The 20,135-nt window shown below is 45.9% G+C and overlaps 1 protein-coding gene across 1 annotated transcript in view; it reads left to right on the top strand.

The window, feature by feature from the left end:
• The window catches only part of LOC124616423, a 394,706-nt gene that overhangs the window by 201,000 nt on the left and 173,571 nt on the right, over positions 1-20,135 (top strand). Inside the window, exon 3 of the mRNA XM_047144730.1 lies at positions 12,893-13,135. Coding sequence (XP_047000686.1) covers positions 12,893-13,135 — 243 coding nt within the window. The remainder of the gene's footprint in view (positions 1-12,892; positions 13,136-20,135) is intronic.

Raw genomic sequence — 20,135 nt, 5'->3', positions numbered from 1 at the left:
TGGTGACTGAGAAGGACACAGAGATGCCATGTACTAGTTGAAATCTGGTCTCGCAGGACAGAGCGGATCAGGTTATGGTTGTGGAGAGGGGCCGTAATCAGTTACTGTCAGTTGCACAAAACACACAAACTTTTGTCTTCCTAAGAACCATTTAATTACACAATGCCTTAAAAAGATCAAATTAAAACAATACGGCTGAAGGGCTAGTTAAGAAAACTTGCAATACCAAAACCACAACAAAAACAAGAACAGCTGAAGGCCTGAACACAAGTTATAAAAATTGCTTTAAAGAATACATGCGGCTGAAGGCCTTACTTGAAAAAAAAATATCTCATGTAAATACTTGGCTGAAGGCCACACACAAGACATTGAACAACTCAGGTCTTAGGGCCTGGATAACAAAAATATCAGATAAAGGAAATTTTTTTTTAAAAATTAGTTTTAAACAAGTCAATTTTCAAAATTTTAATTTAAGATGGGTGAAGGCCTTATCTTAAAATTATTTCACGTAAAAGCTCAGCTGAAGGCCAGACACTGGACATTGAACAATTCATGACTTAGGGCCTGGATAACAAGAATTTCAGATAGAACAAACTTCCAAAATTTTAGTTATTAAACAAATCAATCTTCAAACTTTAATTTAAGCCTGCTGAAGGCCTTATCTTAAAATTAAAAGAAAAACTAAATTAATATATGGGTGAAGGCTTCGCACAATACATCAGACCAAAATGAAAATCACAATGTAAAATCAATAGAACAGTGGTGCTCAGAAGTGTTCCAAGGATCGGCCTGAGGGGGTACCTCTAACATAAGTTTAGGTGAGACAGGCAGCCAAGCGTAATACTAAATAATCAGATGGCAACCTGACACAGGGACGGCTGAAGGACTGACCAACAACCTAATCAATTCCCTTCCACCCGACCAACAGCACGACAACAGAAAAATCATCGAGGCCGAAGATACCAGCAGCACTACGTCTTGAAAATTGGCGTTAAATACAGCCAGGACACATTAACCACTCAAAAATATGAACAACACCAAAGGCTGTCAAACTACACACCGTGCCGGACAGCGTCAACAAGGTGAGGAAAAACACACTACCGGAAAACTACGCTAACGACCAGGGCAGGTAACTGGGGCGTTAACGGCCACAAGGCAGAAAATACTGCTGGTGCACTTCGCTGGCAAGTAACAACCAATTTAATAGTCAAAGACCACTCAGGAAGACGGCTGCAAAGTTTTGCTGACTCCAACACACCATACGTTGCTGCTAGCCGGGACGGCCCAGGAAGCAACAACCGACAATGAAAGAAGCGATGTCATAGCAGTTGAGGTTTCATAAAAGGTTAACTGATCACACAGCTTCAGTGTCCAGGTTCGGTGGGCAACGAACTTTGTAGCTCTCGCAGCTAGCGCCTCACAAATGCGACCACGCATGCACGCCGACAGCGGTCCCGGCCTGACCCCGCCCTGCGGAGACTTCCTCGCTGCTCTGTCCCGACCGACCGACTGCCACACACACCACCACACGGAAATATAGCGGACACACCAAAGATGGTACAGCAGTACTAGTATCGATAAGTTCTGATGCTGCCACTGACAGAGGCAAGTCAGCAACTCATTATGGTAGTAGCTCAGGGAGAAATAAGACGCCACTCGATTGCAACAAACTGCCAAAGAACAAACGGCATCAACGCGAGCCGGCCACAGCTCACTAGTGTGACACAGCGTTATCAGCACCTCACAGTGTTTTGAAAAGAACCTCATTGTGAGTCTCCACTTGGACGACTGGTATAATCGTGCAATATCCTGATCTGTGGAGCATTCGAATATGGTAGTGACCCAATGGTGGACTGCTTGGAACGTGACAGCAGGCATACGCGTCGTTAGGTTTGCGGTCGATCATGTCTGGCCACACAGGATCGCCGTATTTTGGGTAAAGAACACCGCAACCTCTTCACATCTGCGCCTTCTATCTGGGAGCAAGCAATGGACTGCCTGAAACATTCTGTGTCATACTGCACCATTGATTGCAGACTATCAGCAGCCAGACTGCAAAATTAAGGTAACATCTGTAGGCTGCAGTTAACACCGCAACACAAACGGCTGTGTCTGCAGTAGTGCCGTGATTGGGAGGCATGAATTGCTGATGAATGGCGTCGCATAATGTTCAGCGATGACTCGTGCTGAACCCACGACGTGAAATGTCCCAGACAACAATTCCATACGACTTTTACGTTCACTACTGTGGCATCTCACCTGCCTCACTAACAATGATCTCTGTGTGAACCGTATGTCGAACACCTTCCGTCTAAGTCAGAAATCCCGTGCTTCGTATCTTGCCCAAATACAATATTGTCGGCCGCAAGTGACACTAGAATGCAGAAGAAAATACTTCTCAATTCTGTGCTCACTTGAGCCTTCCCCCTGTGACGATTGTCGGCGGCCGGCCGAAGTGGCCGTGCGGTTCTAGGCGCTGCAGTCTGGAACCGCGAGACCGCTACGGTCGCAGGTTCGAATCCTGGCTCGGGCATGGATGTGTGTGATATCCTTAGGTTAGTTAGGTTTAACTAGTTCTAAGTTCTAGGGGACTAACGACCTCAGAAGTTGAGTCCCATTGTGTTCAGAGCCATTTGAACCATTTGATTGTCGGCGAATACGGTGATGGCCTGGAGAGACGTCGCACTCTTCCAGCGTTTTGGAGAGGCACAGTGGATGTTATTCATGGCGTCATGCTGTGGGGAACCATTGGGTATGACTTCAGGTCAGCACATGTGACTCAGGGTACTCGGACGGCACAATGATACGTCACGAGACATTCTGCGTTCTCATGTATTTACTCTTATGCGACAGAATCGTGGTACAATGTTTCAACAGTGCAACGCTTGTCCACGCATATCACTTGTCTCTTACGAACATTTGCCGTGATATTGAGGTTCTCCCCGGGGCCATCAAATTCCAAATTCCCAGATGTTGAAACTTCCCCTTTGTATGTATAGAATGACAGTGCTGGAAAAACTCTTACAATATTTGATTTTCAAACAGCTGAGCAAAACTGAACGAACTCAGAAAAAAATGGTTCAAATGGCTCTGAGCACTATGGGACTTAACAGCTATGGTCATCAGTCCCATAGAACTTAGAACTACTTAAACCTAACTAACCTAAGGACATCACACAACACCCAGTCATCACGAGGCAGAGAAAATCCCTGACTCCGCCGGGAATCGAACCCGGGAACCCGGGCGCGGGAAGCGCGAACGCTACCACACGACCACGAGCTGCGGACGAACGAACTCAGACTTTACTTATTCTGATCATCACTAAACTGACACACAATATTTTTAGCGCAACGCAATCTGACTTTCAATAATCCCTACAAAAGAATACCCCTGACTAACAATAACGTACACCTTTCATGAATCACTTACCTCATAAAAATCTTCGCTACTCGAACTACTGCAATACAGCGAGCGCCAATACTCCCAGCTAAATAAAAGATTCTAACTACTCAAGATACTAATTACTGACAGGCATAGTCAGCAAATGAAAGATTGTGATAGAGAACAAACAATATATTTACCTTAGTAGTGTTCAAAAATCGTAATATATATATCAGTTCATGACAACCAGTCTTACAAATTTCCTTTTTCTGACGGACACACGTTCAGATCGTCCGCTCTCAAAACTCTGGCATCTCTCTCCCCACATCCACTGGCGGCTCACTCCAACTGCTCAACGCTACGGGCTGTTCGCATCCAACTGCCCAACACTACACAAGCGAATATTCCAACAATGGGTCCAATCAGCCACAGACTGTACACAGCGCACTCATCGATTTTCACATAGAGCGCTATGTGGCGTTACCAGCATAAAAACCTAAACAGCCTACTTACAATGTGTCCCCAACGTAACGTGTGGGACCAGCTTGGGCAGAAACTTCGTCTCAGTGCCAGTATCGACGGTATCAGGAACAAGTTACAACAGTTGTGGACCGTCTTGCCTCCAGAGATGCACTCGCGTCCTCCAAGATGACAATAATCGTGTTCACGAGACAATACGCTTACGTTCCCCGTTTGACGAACACTCGATCACCGTATTTCATCTGGGCTGGTTCGCTAAATCACTCGATCTAAATCCCAAACAAAGCGTCTGGGACTGCTTGGAACTGCTCTTGAAACATGATAGCCAACACCCCCGCAATATGGCAGCTCTGTGAGATCTAATCATCAATCAGTGGCTTCAGCTGGGTTTGCGTACGCGAAAAAACTGATGGTCTCTCTTCCTTCACAAACTGAAGCCATTATCGAGGCAAGAGGCGTTACCGGCACGATTTCTCCAGGCGACTAACTTTTTGTCCGATGTGCTTATTCACAGTATGATAAAATGTGTGTTCAAATGTGTGTGAAATTTTGTGGGACTTAACTCCTAAGGTCATCAATCCCTAAGCTTACACACTACTTAACCTAAATTATCCTAAGGACAAACACACACACCCATGCCCGAGGGAGGACTCGAACCTCCGCCGGGACCAGCCGCACAGTCCATGACTGCAGCGCCCCAGACCGCGCGGCTAATCCCGCGCGGCCACAGTATGATACTTTCGCGTGCAGCCGATAGCCGTTCAACGGCTTTACTAAATTATTTCGGCCTCGCGTGTACTGCTGTAGTAGGAGATTCTCTCCCAGCTGAAGGGTTCACTAGTTAGTTACAATATCTCTTCGAATTAATCTTTGTTGGCAGGAGTATCCAGCATTGTTCAAGGACTTTTCGTCGACGCTATTGCTAAAACGAGCGCTGCGCAAACGCTTATTCAGCGAATATGTCTTCGGCAGGCATCGTTCCTCTCGATAACTCGTCCGCTGGAATAATGAGGCGGCAGGCCCGCGGCGAGGCCACAAGAAAATTGTTTGCCGGCTCGAGATGGCACCTAATTGCGGCCGTAAAACTTCAGAGGCGAAGGCCGCGCCATGACGTGCTGCCTGACCGTGCATGTGACGTCATTTACCGTGTAGGGGCCGCAGTTGCCGAAAACAGACGCACGCGTCACCCCACAATCCCGTGCAACGTTTTGCTATCGTTGGCTAGCGGTCACTGTGGCACCTATTCCCTCCGTGGCCAACGAAGCTAACGCTCGCCTGCGTGGAATCGCTCGACTCGGAGGTAAGTCGGTTCGAACCCGTGGCAGTGGATAAAATTTTCACTGCCGGCAGCGGCCAGCATGGGGAGGAGAGATGTTGGCACAAGGATTCCGATCACCAGTCTTCGCGCCAATGCCCTGGATTAAATTCCAGATCAATTCGTAGTGTCTCATGAAGCCAAGGCGTATGACACTGCTGATGGCTTATCCGTCCGTCGAATGGGGGCGTTAAGCTCAGCAGCAATTTCCCTCTCTCCTTTCTCTGAACATCATCATCATCAACATACAACCAAACATCCATTAAAAATACACATACGACACAACTCTCACATATCCGTAAGGAAAGGAGCTAATGTGCGCGGAGGAAGAAATCCTATCCAATAGGTGGCTGAACCGACCACGCGGGATATCCCAGACAACAATGCCATTTCTTAGTGTAGCGTCTTACCTGTCTTACTAACGGTGATCTCTGTGTGAACCGGATACCGATCGAACTCCTCCCGTCTAAGTGTGCTAGTCAGAAATCCCCGTGATTCGTACCTTCCCCAAATACAATATGGCTCACATGAGCCTATTACGTCGCATGTTCCAGATGTCTGAAGAAGATCAAGATAGATTATTTCTAGATTAAATCAGAAAAAAACTGATACTTCTGCTGTATCTTTTCAGAAATCTAATATTTCTTTATACTGACAGGCTGCTCAAAAATTGATGCTGCTTTATTTCACGTATATTTTGCTCATACTTTCCACAGTCGTACAAAAGAACGCCACGAGATGCAGTAGAATTCAATAAAAATGATTCAAATGGATCTGAGCAATATGAGACTTAACTTCTGAAGTCATCAGTCCCCTAGAACCTAGAACTAAATAAACCTAAATAACCTAAGGACATCACACACATCCATGTCCGGGGCAGGATTCGAACCTGCGACCGTAACGGTCGCGCGGTTCGAGACTGTAGCGCCTAGAAACGCACGGCCACTCCGACCGGCAGAATTCAATAAATTAGGTACTGTAATTCGCGTAATTCGCAAAATGAAGGGTTGTAAACAATGTAGAGGCCTCTTGGACAAATTTGACGTCGATTGCTTACACTTCTAATAAATATTACAAGTTTTTGTTGTTGTGGTCTTCAGTCCAGAGACTGGTTTGATGCAGCTCTCCGTGCTACTCTATCCTGTGCAAGCTTCTTCGTCTCCCAGTACCTACTGCAACCTACATCCTTCTGAATCTGTTTAGTGTATTCATCTCTTGGTCTCCCTCTACGATTTTTACCCTCCACGCTGTCCTCCAATACTAAATTGGTCATCGCTTGATGCCTCAGAATATGTCCTACCAACCGATCCCTTCTTCTAGTCAAGTTGTGCCACAAATTTCTCTTCTCCCCAATTCTATTCAATACCTCCTCATTAGTTATGTGATCTAGCCATCTAATCTTCAGCATTCTTCTGTAGCACCACATTTCGAAAGCTTCTATTCTCTTTTTGTTTAAACTATTTATCGTCCACGTTTCACTTCCATACATGGCTACACTCCATACAAATACTTTCAGAAATGACTTTCTGACACTTAAATCTATACTCGATGTTAACAAATTTCTCTTCTTCGGAAATGCTTTCCTTGCCATTGCCAGTCTACATTTTATGTCCTCTCTACTTCGACCATCATCAGTTATTTTTCTTCCCAAATAGCAAAACTCCTTTACTACTTTAAGTGTCTCATTTCCTTATCCAATTCCTTCAGCAACACTCGACTTAATTCGACTACATTCCATACATATTACATATAAACAGGGTATTTTATGAGTATAAACTGCCTTTAGAATCTAAAATGAGTTCCTCAAAGAATCGAACTCCCAAGCTTGAAACAGCTTCAGGCTTCTGATTACTTTATAAATGAGTTAACGCGCGAAATGTTTGACGTTGAGCACGTTAGCGACAAAAAGATTAGAAAAGATTTGAAATTATGTTTAAAGTTTGTTCGAAGTCTCTTATTATCAAATACTTGATGAGATTATTGTGGGTAATTAGCCGCCCGTTGTAGGTAAAACGTAGTATTTCAGTTATCTCAATGTTTATGAGTCCGTATCTCTCGAACTGTGTGTCGTACGTTGATGTAATTATGAAGGCATTTTCAGTGCTATAGGCGTGGCTGTCTGCGAAATGTTTTGCGAACGGAGTGAGTTGAAAAGAAGTAATTAGGTAAAACGCCATGCCTGATGCAAAAATGTAGTAAGCGATAAACTTTTTTCCTTCCATCATTTTACGGGGGGTGTCAGCGAGAAAAAGTTCGTAAGGGTTTGAAATTATATTCAGTTTGTTTCAAGTTAGTTAGCGCCCTTATTCTAAAATATTGGGAGAACGTGACCGAGTGGGGTGGCGCAGTGGTTAGCCCACTGAACCCGCATTCGGGAGGACGACGGTTCAAACCCCAGTCCAGCCATCCTCATTTAGATTATTTGTGATTTCCCTAAATCACACCGAGCGAGGTGGCGCAGTGGTTAGCACACTGGACTCGCATTCGGGAGGACGACGGTTCAATCCCGTCTTCGGCCATCCTGATTTAGGTTTTCCGTGATTTCCCTAAATCGTTTCAGGCAAATGCCGGGATGGTTCCTTTGAAAGGGCACGGCCGATTTCCTTCCCAATCCTTCCCGAACCCGAGCTTGCGCTCCGTCTCTAATGACCTCGTTGTCGACGGGACGTTAAACACTACCCACCACCCTAAATCACTTAAGGCAAATGCTGGTTCTTTCGGAAGGATACGCCTGCTTTCCTCCCCATCCTTTCCTAATGCGAGCATGTGCTCCGTCTCTAGACCTCGTTGTCGACGGGACATTAAAACACTAATCTGGTCCACTAACTGGAAGGACAAGATCTGGGTATCTACGCGCTGTAAGCTAACCTGCCTCAGGACTCAGACATATTTTCTGAATGCAATATTTGTCATATAGTATTAAACCTGTACATAAGATTATACCTGTTAATGAGTAGATTATGACAACATTTTAAATTTTTGACTTCTGCTAATAATTACATGAAATATTGAAACTCAAATTTTTGTTGCCCTGGATGCCTTCAGATAGGCGTCCTACAATTGTGATCATGAACCATGAACCGGGATAACCGCTTAATAATATACATGATGGCAGTGTCATAGAGACATGTACTGAAAATATGACATTATATTTTCTTCAACAGCTGGCTTAAATATCGAGTTTTCAAAAAATTTACCTGCACTTACGGATGTTACATGTGTTCAAGGTGACAGATTTTGGGAAAGGCATTCGAAATGCTTGTGAGTTCTCTGCAGTAAAGATACAATGCTCACGAAATATTTTTGGAGCACCAAGTTTCCTGTTGCCATTTGGACGAGTGAGATTGTAAATATGTAGTTTACGTGGAGCAAGTTTTTACTCTGATTATGTCGCTTCTGCTCATAAAGCAGTGCAGTGCCCTGCTGATCAGACAATTCCTTGCTTCCTTCGCTCTTACTGTCCGTGATACTAGTTATGTAGTATGAAGGTTGCAACTAACTCTTAATCACATACAGACCGATCGAAACTTTTTGCTTGACAAAATTAAAAATATTTCACGTACCCTAAGACAGCCAACCCCATCAACATCATCCGATTTGTTTCAAGTTAGTTGGTGCTCCTATTCTAAAATATTGGGAGAACGTGACCGAGCGGGGTGGCGCAGTGATTTAAGTTGGGTTGCCTATCTTAGGTTGCGTGAAATATTTTCCAGACCACTTTTATTTTGCCAGCCTGTAAACTGCGGCAGCCGATGCAGAGCGCAAGAGTGAACAAGCACGTGGAAGTTTCACGCTTACAGACCAAATATCTACATCCATGTAGCATAGAGATGAGTGCTTATCGCCCGTCGTCAAAAACCCATTTGTGAAGCTTTTCCGGAACCTTGGCTTCGTTGCGACGTAATAAAAGTGAATATTTCACACTCTCTGTACCAAACACTCGATGGAGTTAACAATGTTTCCAGAATGAATCTTTCGGTATGTTGCAAGTGTGTCTTCCTTTAAAACTCACTGTCAGATTAAAACTTTATGCCGAACCGGGACTCGAGCCTTGATTTCACAAATAATGTTCTTACCGACCGCGCTGCGCAGGCACGACTAGAGGGGTAGAAGCTTTTTGCGTCAAGCTGGCTGGAATGGTCAACGCTGACGGAATGACACAGAAGATCGAAATCAGGAAAGATGTAAGGCACAGTTGCTCACTAGTACCACTGATGATAATTTAGCAGAATAAGTAACGATGGCTTCGGCGCGGAAGGAGCCGAGTTCGATTCCTGGTCCTCGAGAAATTTTTTCTGAGGCAGGGATGTCTGGATCGGGATCCACTCGGCCACGTGAGGTCAAATGAGGAAATGTTTGAATAAAGAAGCAGCAGCAGCAGCACTGTTCATCTACTGGAAATAACAGCTGTAGGGACTGGAGGCGACTGATCACATGTCCCACGATCATAGGTCTCTCCTCGTTCACAAAACTTCCGCGTGAATTAGTCTATTAGTGAGAAGAGTATCAAAATCTCTACAGCAGTTCTTGAGATTAGCCTTCATATACAGACAGAGAAACGTCGAGGATGACTTTAAATTAGTAACGTGTATAGGTGTACAGTGCTGCCGGGAAGTACCAAGGAAAGCATTTCTGAAAAAAGAGAAACTTTCTAACATAAAGCATAAATTTAAGTGTTAGGAATTCAGTTCTGAAGGTATTTGTCTGGAACGTAGCCTTGAACAGGACTGAAACGTAAGGAGGAAAAAATTAACAAAAGAAGAGGATAGAAGTTTTTGAAATGTTGCTCTACAGGTGAATGCTGAAGATGAGATCAGATAACTAATGAAGAGGTTATCAATCGAAGTGGGGAGGAAAAAGTTGTGGTAGAACTTGTCTGATAGAAGGGATACTGAGGCATGAAGGAGTCGTGCATTTGTTAATGGTGAGTTGCGTGGGCCGATTACAGAAAAGAGACCAAAGCTTGAATATAGAGAGCAGGCTGAAATGGATGTAAGTTGCAGTAGTGAATGTTGATATGGAAAGGCTTGCACAGGATAGACTATCAAGGAGAGCTGCATCAAACCAGTCTAAGGACTGAAGACGACAACGACAACATACTGAAAAGGCAATGAGGGAAGTGGAGGACTTCAGCTCCGAATGCCCATATGATGATGTTTCGTTTAATCGTTCGCAAGCTGACACTTGTTGATGGTCCATCATTGACATCTGCAGCAGTTTGCAAAAAGTTGCACTTAGGTCACGTTGAACGATTATCTTCAGTCGTCGTTGGTCCCGTTCTTGCAGGATCTTTTTCCGGCCGCAGCGATGTCGGAGATTTGATGTTTGACCGGATTCCTGGTTTTCATGATTTACTCGTGAAATAGTCGTACGGGAAAATCCCCACTTGATCGCTGCCTCGGAGATGCTGTGTCCCATCGCTCGTGCGTCGACTGTAACAGCACGCACAAACTCACTTAAACCTTGATAACCTGCCATTGTAGCAGCAGTAACCGATCTAACAACTGCGTCAGACACTTATTGACTTACATAGGCGTTGCCGAACACAGCGCCGTATTCTACCTGTTTACATACACTATGTGATCAAAAGTATCCTGACACCCACGAAAACATACGTTTTTCATATTAGGTGCATTGTGCTGTCACATACTGCCAGGTACTCCATGTCAGCGACCTCAGCAGTCATTAGACATTGGGGGAGACCAGAATGGGGCGCTCCGCGGAACTCACGGATTTCGAACGTGGTCAGGTGATTGGGTGTCACTTGTCTCATACGTCTGTACGCGAGATTTCCACACTCCTAAACATCCATAGGTCCACTGTTTCCGATGTGACAGTGAAGTGGAAACGGGAAGGGATAAGTACAGTACAAAAGCAACCTCGTCTCTTGACTGACAGAGACCGCCGACAGTTGAAGACGGTCGTAATACGTAATAAGCAGACATCAGTCCAGACCATCACACAGCGATTCCAAACTGCATCAGGATCCACTGCAAGTACTATGACAGTTAGCCAGGAGGTGAGAAAACTTGGATTTCATGGTCGAGCGGTTGCTTATAAGCCACACATAACGCCGGTAAATGCCAAACGACGCCTCGCTTGGTGTAAGGAGCGTAAACATTGGACGATTGAACAGGGAGAAAACGTTGTCTGGAGTTACGAATCACGGTACACAATGTGGCGATCCGATGGGAGCGTGTGGGTATGGTGAATGCCCGGTGAACGTCATCTGTCAACGTGTGTAGTGCCAACAGTAAAATTCGTAGGTAATGGTATGGTGTTTTTCATGGAGGGGTGTTGCACCCCTGGTTGTTTTGCGTGGTACTATCAGTGCACCGACTTACATTGATGTTTTAAGCACCTTCTTGCTTCCCACTGTTCGGGGATGGCGACTGCATCTTTCATCACGATCGAACACCTGTTCATATTGCACCCCCTGTGGCAGAGTGGTTACACGACAATAACATCTCTGTTGTGGACTGGCCTTCACAGAGTTCTCACCTGAATCCTATAGAACATCTTCGGGATGTTTTGGAACACCGACTTCGTGCCAGGCCTTACCGATCGACATCGATACCTCCCCTCTATGCAGCACTCCGTGAAGAATGGGCTGCCATTCCCCAAGATACCTTCCAGCACCTGATTGAACATATGCCTGCTAGAGTGGAAGCTGTCATCAAGGCTAAGGGTGTGCCAACACCATATTGAATTCTAGCATTACCGATGGAGGGCGCCACGAACTTTTAAGTCATTTTCAGCCTGGTGTCCGGATACTTTTGATCACATAGTGTAACTCTTTATTTGAATACGCATGCCTATACCAGTTTCATCTCCATCTACATACATACTCCGCAACCCATCATACGGTGCGGGGCGGAGGGTGCCTCGTACCACAAGTAGCATCTCCTCTCCCTGTTCCACTCCCAAACAGAACGAGGGAAAAATGACTTTTTATATGCCTCTGTACGAGCCCTAATCTGTCTTGTCTTATCTTATCTTTGTGGTCAATGTAAGTTGGCGACAGTAAAGTTGTACTGCAGTCAGCCTCAAATGTTGATTCTCTAAATTTCCTCAGTAGCGATTCACGAAAAGAACGCATCCTTTCCTCTAGAGACTCCCACCCGAGTTCCTCAAGCATTTCCGTAACACTCGCGTGATGATCAAACCTACCAGTAACAAATCTAGCAGCCCGCCTCTGAATTGCTTCTATGTCCTCCCTCAATCCGACCTGACAGGGATCCCAAACGCTCGAGCAGTACTCAAGAATAGGTCGTATTAGTGTTTTATACAGATGAACCACATCTTCCCAAAATTCTACGAATGAACCGAAGACGACTATCCGCCTTCCCCACAATTGCCATTACATGCTTGTCCCACTTCATGTTGCTCTGCAATGTTACGCCCAAATATTTAATCGACGTGTCTGTGTCAAGCGCTACACTACTAATGGAGTATTCAAACAATACGAAATTCTTTTTCCTATTCATCTGCATTAATTTACATTTATCTATATTTAGAGTTAACTGCCATTCTTTACACCAATCACAAATCCTGTCCAAGTCATCTTCTATCCTCCTACAGTCACTCAACGACGACACCTTCCCGTACACCACAGCACATTGCTATCCAAAAGATCATTTATGTGTAGTGTATGTTGACAGTTGGCAGGGAGAGAGAGTGTGGACACGGTGTAACGCGTGGGATTGGGTCCAGCAGGAAGCTGCGGGAGCAGTCAGGGGCCGGCGGCAGGGAAGGCCAGCTCTGCGAGAGGTGCGGAGGCGGCGTCGGAGGCGGCAGCGGGGGCGGCGGTGTGCAGCGGTCGGACGGTGCGCGCTGCGACGACTGCGGACGGCCCGTCTGCGCTGACTGCGCCGCGTGGCGGTGGCGGGCGGCAGACCACGGCAGCGGCGGCAGCGGAGAGCCCGGCCACTGGCTGTGCGCGCGCTGCCACGCCCACAGGTCAGGCACCGCGCTCTGTGTGCGCTTGTGTGCCGTCTCTCCCGCCGCCGACCCCTGTGCCGTCTCTGTGCCGTCCACTGTACGTCTCCATTCCAAACCGCTGCTCACACGCCGTCCATTGCGACAAGCAAAATATACACTACTGGCCATTTAAATTGCTACACCAAGAAGAAATGCATATGATACACGGGTATTCATTGGACAAATATTTTATACTAGAACTGGCATGTGATTACATTTTCACGCAATTTGGGTGCATAGATCCTGGGAAATCAGTACCCAGAACAACCACCTGTGGCCGTAATAACGGCCTTGATACGCCTGGGCATTGAGCCAAACAGAGCTTGGATGGCGTGTACAGGTACAACACAATACCACAGTTCATCAAGAGTAGTGACTGGCGTATTGTGACGAACCAGTTGCTCGGCCACCATTGACCAGACGTTTTCAATTGGTGAGAGATCTGGAGAATGTGCTGGCCAGGGCAGCAGTCGAACATTTTCTGTATCCAGAAAGGCCCGTACAGGACTTGCAACATGCTGTCGTGCATTATTCTGCTGAAATGTAGGGTTTCGCAGGGATCGAATGAAGGATAGAGGCACGGGTTTTAACACATTTGAAATGTTCACTGTTCACAGTGCCGTCGATGCGAACAAGAGGTGACCGAGACGTGTAACCAATGGCACCCCATACCATCACGCCGGGTGATACGCCAGTATGGCGATGACGAATGCACGCTTCCAATCTGCGTTCACCGCGATGTCGCCAAACACGGATGTGACCATCATGATGCTGTAAACAGAACCTGGATTCATCGGAAAAAATGACGTTTTGCTATTCGTGCACCCAGTTTCGTCGTTGAGTACACCACCGCAGGCGCTCCTGCCTGTGATGCAGCGTCAAGTGTAACCGTAGCCACGGTCTCCGAGCTGATAGTCCATGCTGCTGCAAACGTCGTCGAACTGTTCGTGTGCTGTCCTTAGGTTCGTTAGGTTTAAGTAGTTCAAAATTCTAGGTGACTGATTACCATAGATGTCAAGTCCCATAGTGCTCAGTCATTTGAACCATATTTTTGAACTGTTCGTGCAGATGGTTGTTGTCTTTCAAACGTCCCCATCCGTTGACTCAGGGATCGAGACGTGGCTGCACGATCCGTTGCAGCCATGCGGATAAGATGCCTGTCATCTCGATTGCTAGTGATACGAGGCCGTTGGGATCCAGCACGGCGTTCCGTATTGCCCTCATGAACCCACCGATTACACATTCTGCTAACAGTCATTGGATCTCGACCAAAGCGAGCAGCAATATCGCGATACGATAAACCGCAATCGCGATAGGCTACAATCCGACCTTTATCAAAGTCGGAAACGTGATGGTACGCATTTCTCCTCCTTACACGAGGCATCACAACAACGTTTCACCAGGCAATGCCGGTCAAGTGCTGTTGTGTATGAGAAATCGGTTGGAAACTTTCCTCATGTCAGCACGTTGTAGGTGTCGCCACCGGCGCCAACCTTGTGTGAATTTTCTGAAAAGCTAATCATTTGCATATCACAGCATCTTCTTCCTGTCGGTTAGATTTCGCGTCTGTAGCACGTCATCTTCGTGTTGTAGCGATTTTAATGGCCAGTAGTGTAAGAGCTGCGAGGCCGTCGTTGCGATGCGGAAATAGAAGACAGAAGCTTTCCTAGCGTCGGACAGATGTGCAGAACTATAGACCTATATCTCTAACGTAGATCAGATGTAGAATTTGGAACACGTATTATGTTCGATTATAATGACTTTTCTGGAGACTAGAAATCTACTCTCTAGGTATCAGCATGGGTTTCGAAAAAGGCGATCTTGTGAAACCCAGCTCGAGCTATTCGTCCACGAGATTCAGAGGGCCATAGACACGGGTTCCCAGGTAGATGCCGTGTTTCTTGACTTCCGCAAGGCGTTTGATACAGTTCCCCACAGTCGTTTAATGAACAAAGTAAGAGCATATGGACTAATTGACCAATTGTGTGATTGGCTTGAAGAGTTCCTAGATAACAGAACGCAGCATGTCATTCTCAATGGAGAGAAGTCATTCGAAGTGAGAGCGATTTCAGGTGTGCCACAGGAGAGTGTCGTAGGACCGTTGCTATTCATAGAGAGAGAGAGAGAGAGAGAGAGAGAGAGAGAGAGAGAGAGTTAGCTGCCATTCTTTACACCAATCACAATATATATATATATATATACATATGACCTTGTGGATAACATCGGAAGTTCACTGAGGCTTTTTGCGGATGATGCTGTAGTATATCGAGAGGTTGTAACAATGGAAAATTGTACTGAAATGCAGGAGGATCTGCAACGAATTGACGCATGCTTCAGGAAATGGCATTTGAATCTCAATGTAGACCAATGTAATGTGCTGCGAATACATAGAAAGAAAGATCCTTGATCATTTAGCTACAATATAGGAGGTCAGCAACTGGAAGCAGTTAATTCCATAAATTATCTGGGAGTAGGCATTAGGAGTGATTTAAAATGGAATGACCATGTAAAATTAATCGTTTGTAAAGCAGATGCCAGAATGAGATTATTTGCAAGAATCCTAAGGAAATGCAGTCCGAAAACAAAGGAAGTAGGTTACAGTACACTTGTTCGCCCACTGCTTGAATACTGCTCAGCAGTGTGGGATCCGTACCAGATAGGGTTGATGGAAGAGATAGCGGAGATCCAACGGAGAGCAGCGCGCTTCGTTACAGGATCATTTAGTAATCGCTAAAGCGTTACGGAGATGATAAATAAACTCCAGTGGAAGACTCTGCAAGAGAGACGCTCAGTTGTTGAAGTTTCGAGAACATACTTTTACCGAGGAGTCAAGCAATATATTGCTCTCTCCTACGTATATCTCGCGAATTACCATGAAGATAAAATCAGAGAGATTAGAGCCCACACAGAGTCATGTCGACAATCTTTCTTTCCACGAGCAATACGAGACTGAAATAAAAGGGAGAACCGATAGAGGTACTCAAGGTACCCTCCGCCACACACAGTCAGGTGACTTGCGGAGTATGGATGTAGATGTAGATGTAGCGGCATGCAGTGAACTTCGAATACGGGAAAATATGTTGCGAAAATCCGCATCGTTGCTTTGCGTAATAGGAGTATTAGACGATAATATTTTTCATTTGCACTTCGTGGGGTGAGCCTCGTAATCTGGTGTAAAGTGTGTGCCTGGAAATGTTTTTGTGACTTTGTAAAGTAGTATATTCGAGAAATGCCAATCGCAAACTAACGAGGGGAAGCCACGACGTTGGGGTCGCGGATTTATTTCGAACTTTGTACACCTTTAGAAGTCATTAAAATAACATAATGTGCAAGCAGTAAGGTGCATTACTCTGGCAATTTCGAGAAAATCTCAAGAGAACTTTTACGCGTCTATTATGCAACAGATGTATCTGTGCGTAGGTGCTGAACGTCGGAGTTCGTGGTGTTGAAGTGCGTAGCGTTCGAGACTCGTAAGACGAACGTGTATAAGACGACGGTTCAACTCCCGCTCACACCTTCATGTACAAGTGTGAATTCTGTGACATCCAAAAAATTTGCACCTACACTATTCGTTCGTGCTACATTAGCAACGTCTCGCAGCTGCGCAGGTTAACTGCTAAATGGAGCCAACGTATTGGCGTATTGGCGTAACCCCAGAAGTGTGAGGTCCGGCGATCGCGCTGGCCGTGTGACAGTACCTCCACTTCCAATCCTACGATGAGGGTGCGTGCTGTTCAGATGCTCATGGACATTAACATCGAAATGCACTGGTGCACCGTCGGGTTGAAACCACGTCCTTGAGCGGAGAACAAGGGATACAGTTTACAAGAATTGTGGCAGCACATTTCGCAGGAACACCAAGTAACGTGGACCAGTCAAACAGGGAGGCAGCAAATAAGGTACTATAAGCTGATCTTAGCCAGCCCGTACTTTGAAAGAGAATTGTTGTTGGTGGCCACCAATGTGTGTCTTTACTCCAGACGTGGCTGTTGCGGCTGTTGAAGACACTATCACAGGTGAATGAGATCTCATCCGTGAACATTTTAAATTCATCGAAGTTCGTTACTACAGGACAGGAGTGGATAATCTATTGATAGAAGTGAAGACGGGGCTTAAAATCCGCTGGTCCCAGTGCTTGCACACGTTCTTTATGACAGGGGTGTAATACCTCTCCGACCAGTAGTCTCAACACTTTGTCCTTCGAAGTGTGTGTTTCACAGGAAAATTGACAAGTGCTTACAAGGGAAACTCCATGTCGCACCCCCTCAGATTTAGTGGTATGATGGTCCAGTGGTTAGCCCACCAAAAACTGAACACAGACTAAGCATGAAAATAGGAAGAAGGTGCACTGAACAAAAAGCAAAATAGAAACAATGAACGGTCCAAGCTTAACAAATACAACATCGAGTATAGCGACTCAGCGATGTCGTCGTGGTTAAGTGTCCAGGTGTTGGACTGCAAAGCGGACGAGTCGGGTTCAAAACTCCTTGTCAGTTCATCCCTCCTCCCCCCCCCCCCCCCCCTCCCCAACACAATGAACTGTCCGTCCTGCCATTAAAGAATTTGTTCTCTTTCTGCAGTCTTAGCAGCTGTCATACTATGCACCTGTTGTGGGATATGAGTCATGTGGCAAGAATACTTTACTATTGTAAGTAAATGTGATGAATAGTGAGAGCAGGCAAAGTACCACAATAGACGTCTCACAGATATGGAAACAACAAATAAAACGATTGTGAACTATGTTACAACAAAAGACTTCAAGAGTCTAAACTTCCAAAAGGGAACACAACTTCAAAAAGGTTATAAAGATGTTTGTACAGAACACAGAAAAACTGTGTGATTGTGAAACTGTCGCGTAAATTTGTTGCAGCTTAGATGACAAACTACTATGTTGTCGTCGTAGTGATCACTCACATTCATACGAAGACTTGAATCGGGCTAGGAGGCATATCTCACTCACCAGGCCTACAAATGAGGTGCATCGATACTAAATCCCTATCATCAACAGGCGTGTTTTCCGGTGGAAGATTCGGTTGACGTGTCGCCTTGAACCGCGCGACTGGTACGGTCGCAGGTTCGAATCCTGCCTCGGGCATGGATGTGTGTTATGTCCTTAGTTAGGTTTAAGTAGTTCTAAGTTTTAGGGGACTGATGACTTCAGATGTTAAGTCCCATAGTGCTCAGAGCCATTTGAACCTTTTTTTTCGCCTTATCATCAAATGTTTGCGGTTCCTGTTCGAAAGCCACTTCCTACCGGCTGGTAATAGAGTAGTTGTGCAGAATCAACTTTCATTATAAGTCCCTTCCTTACACCTCGCTGTTGCAAACGGACGTTACACCACGACACAGACAGAAATTTGAATACAGTGAACAGCGAAGAAGAAAAAAAAAAATGACAGGAGGTAGTTTTGAATGCGGCTCGCCCGCTTTGCAGTCCAACACCGTGAGCACACTACCACGGCGCCATCGCTATTTCAAACTGCTCTGTGTTGCAGTTCCTATACTTGGACCGTTCACTGTTTCTATTTTGCTTTTTTTCACTATTCAGTACACTTTCTTCCTGTTTTCATGCTTGATCTATGTCCAGTTTTGAGGGGCCGATCACTCGGCCCTCTTACCACTAAATCAAAGTGAGATGTGATGGGGAGTTTCCCTTGTTAGTGTTGGGTGGTCGTACACACGACCCAGTACCGTCTCCTCAAAGTCTTGTGTTCGGACATGTCTCTGGCTGGGACCTTAGTCAGCTCTCTTTGGAGTGAACGACCTCGTCTCTCTTAAGTTGGTATCCACGGACTTTCTTCCATTTGGGGTGATGTCTGTTGGGAAAGCGTTTGTGCACATCCGTACTGCTTTACGAGCACTACATCCTGCCGCACCATACTTTAAATGCATGTCTACCAACTCTCGTGACGAGTAACGTTCCATCTCTGGCTATGCGTCATGTAATGTACACAGTAACACACCTCACCATGGATACATCACAAGCTGTCCGCTGCAACGGACAACTGACACCAGGGATAGAGGTGTGCGTGCGGCACAGGTGAATATGCTGGTGCGATGCATGCGGTCGTCACATGAGAAACGTGCTTTGGGCTAAGTTTTGTGCACTATGTCTGTCTGGTGGTCAGCTGTTTATCACCTGCTACCTGTTCCAGACATCCGAGATCTTTACGAGAATGCGATAGAACTCCATGCGCCGTTGTAATACGTATATTGAGACTTGCAGTCTTAGCTTTGACCAATTACTGTGGGCTTCGTCTTTGTAATGCCGTGTACGCTGAGTACGTCCATAACAATAAATATGCATTTCCGACCTTCAGTTCCCCATTATATAATCGGTTGTGGAGCCACTATCACCTGTTTCAATTTGATCCAAAAGGTTTAAGATAACCTGTATAAACAGTTTCTTTTGGCTGCCAGGTACGGAACCCACAAACAATTTGAATCCTAGAGATCCTCCCAGGCGGGAGCTCCAAACTGATGACTGCGTGGGAAAAGAGAAGGGGAGCACAGAAGCAATGGAAATGCACGTTGCTGACGGAAAACCGATCAGTCTGAAAATAAGGACGGATAGCAATTTTCCTAGGATTGCTATAATCTCCCCAAGTCCGTTGTGCAGTTTCGTGGAGAATGGAGGACAGGAGAACGTGGCAGCCAGCAGTGTAGTGATTGAGGTTATGGCAGAGTCCGCTGTCAGAGCACAGGACGCGGCGCCTAACTGTGGCGGTATCTGGCGGCGGGGAACGCGAGGACCACAAGACTACCAGCTCGTTTGCGGCGGAGGCGCGGTTAGGCCCGCCGAGCGTGCGCTCAGAAAAACCAACGGCTGAACACTGCGTTCCGCCGGCTGCCTCTGCGTTGCTGCTGGTCAAGTCTGCTCCACTACTCCGTCTCGCAATCATCTGACACACTTGTCCTTTTTCGTCCTTCCTTTCATTTTACACTACTGCCCATTAAAATTGCTACACCACGAAGTTGA

Source organism: Schistocerca americana, chromosome 5 (genome assembly GCF_021461395.2).
Source record: "Schistocerca americana isolate TAMUIC-IGC-003095 chromosome 5, iqSchAmer2.1, whole genome shotgun sequence".
Lineage (NCBI taxonomy): Eukaryota > Metazoa > Arthropoda > Insecta > Orthoptera > Acrididae > Schistocerca > Schistocerca americana.
Note: the sequence above shows the minus strand (reverse complement) of the source record. Positions and strands in the feature narration are given on the sequence as shown.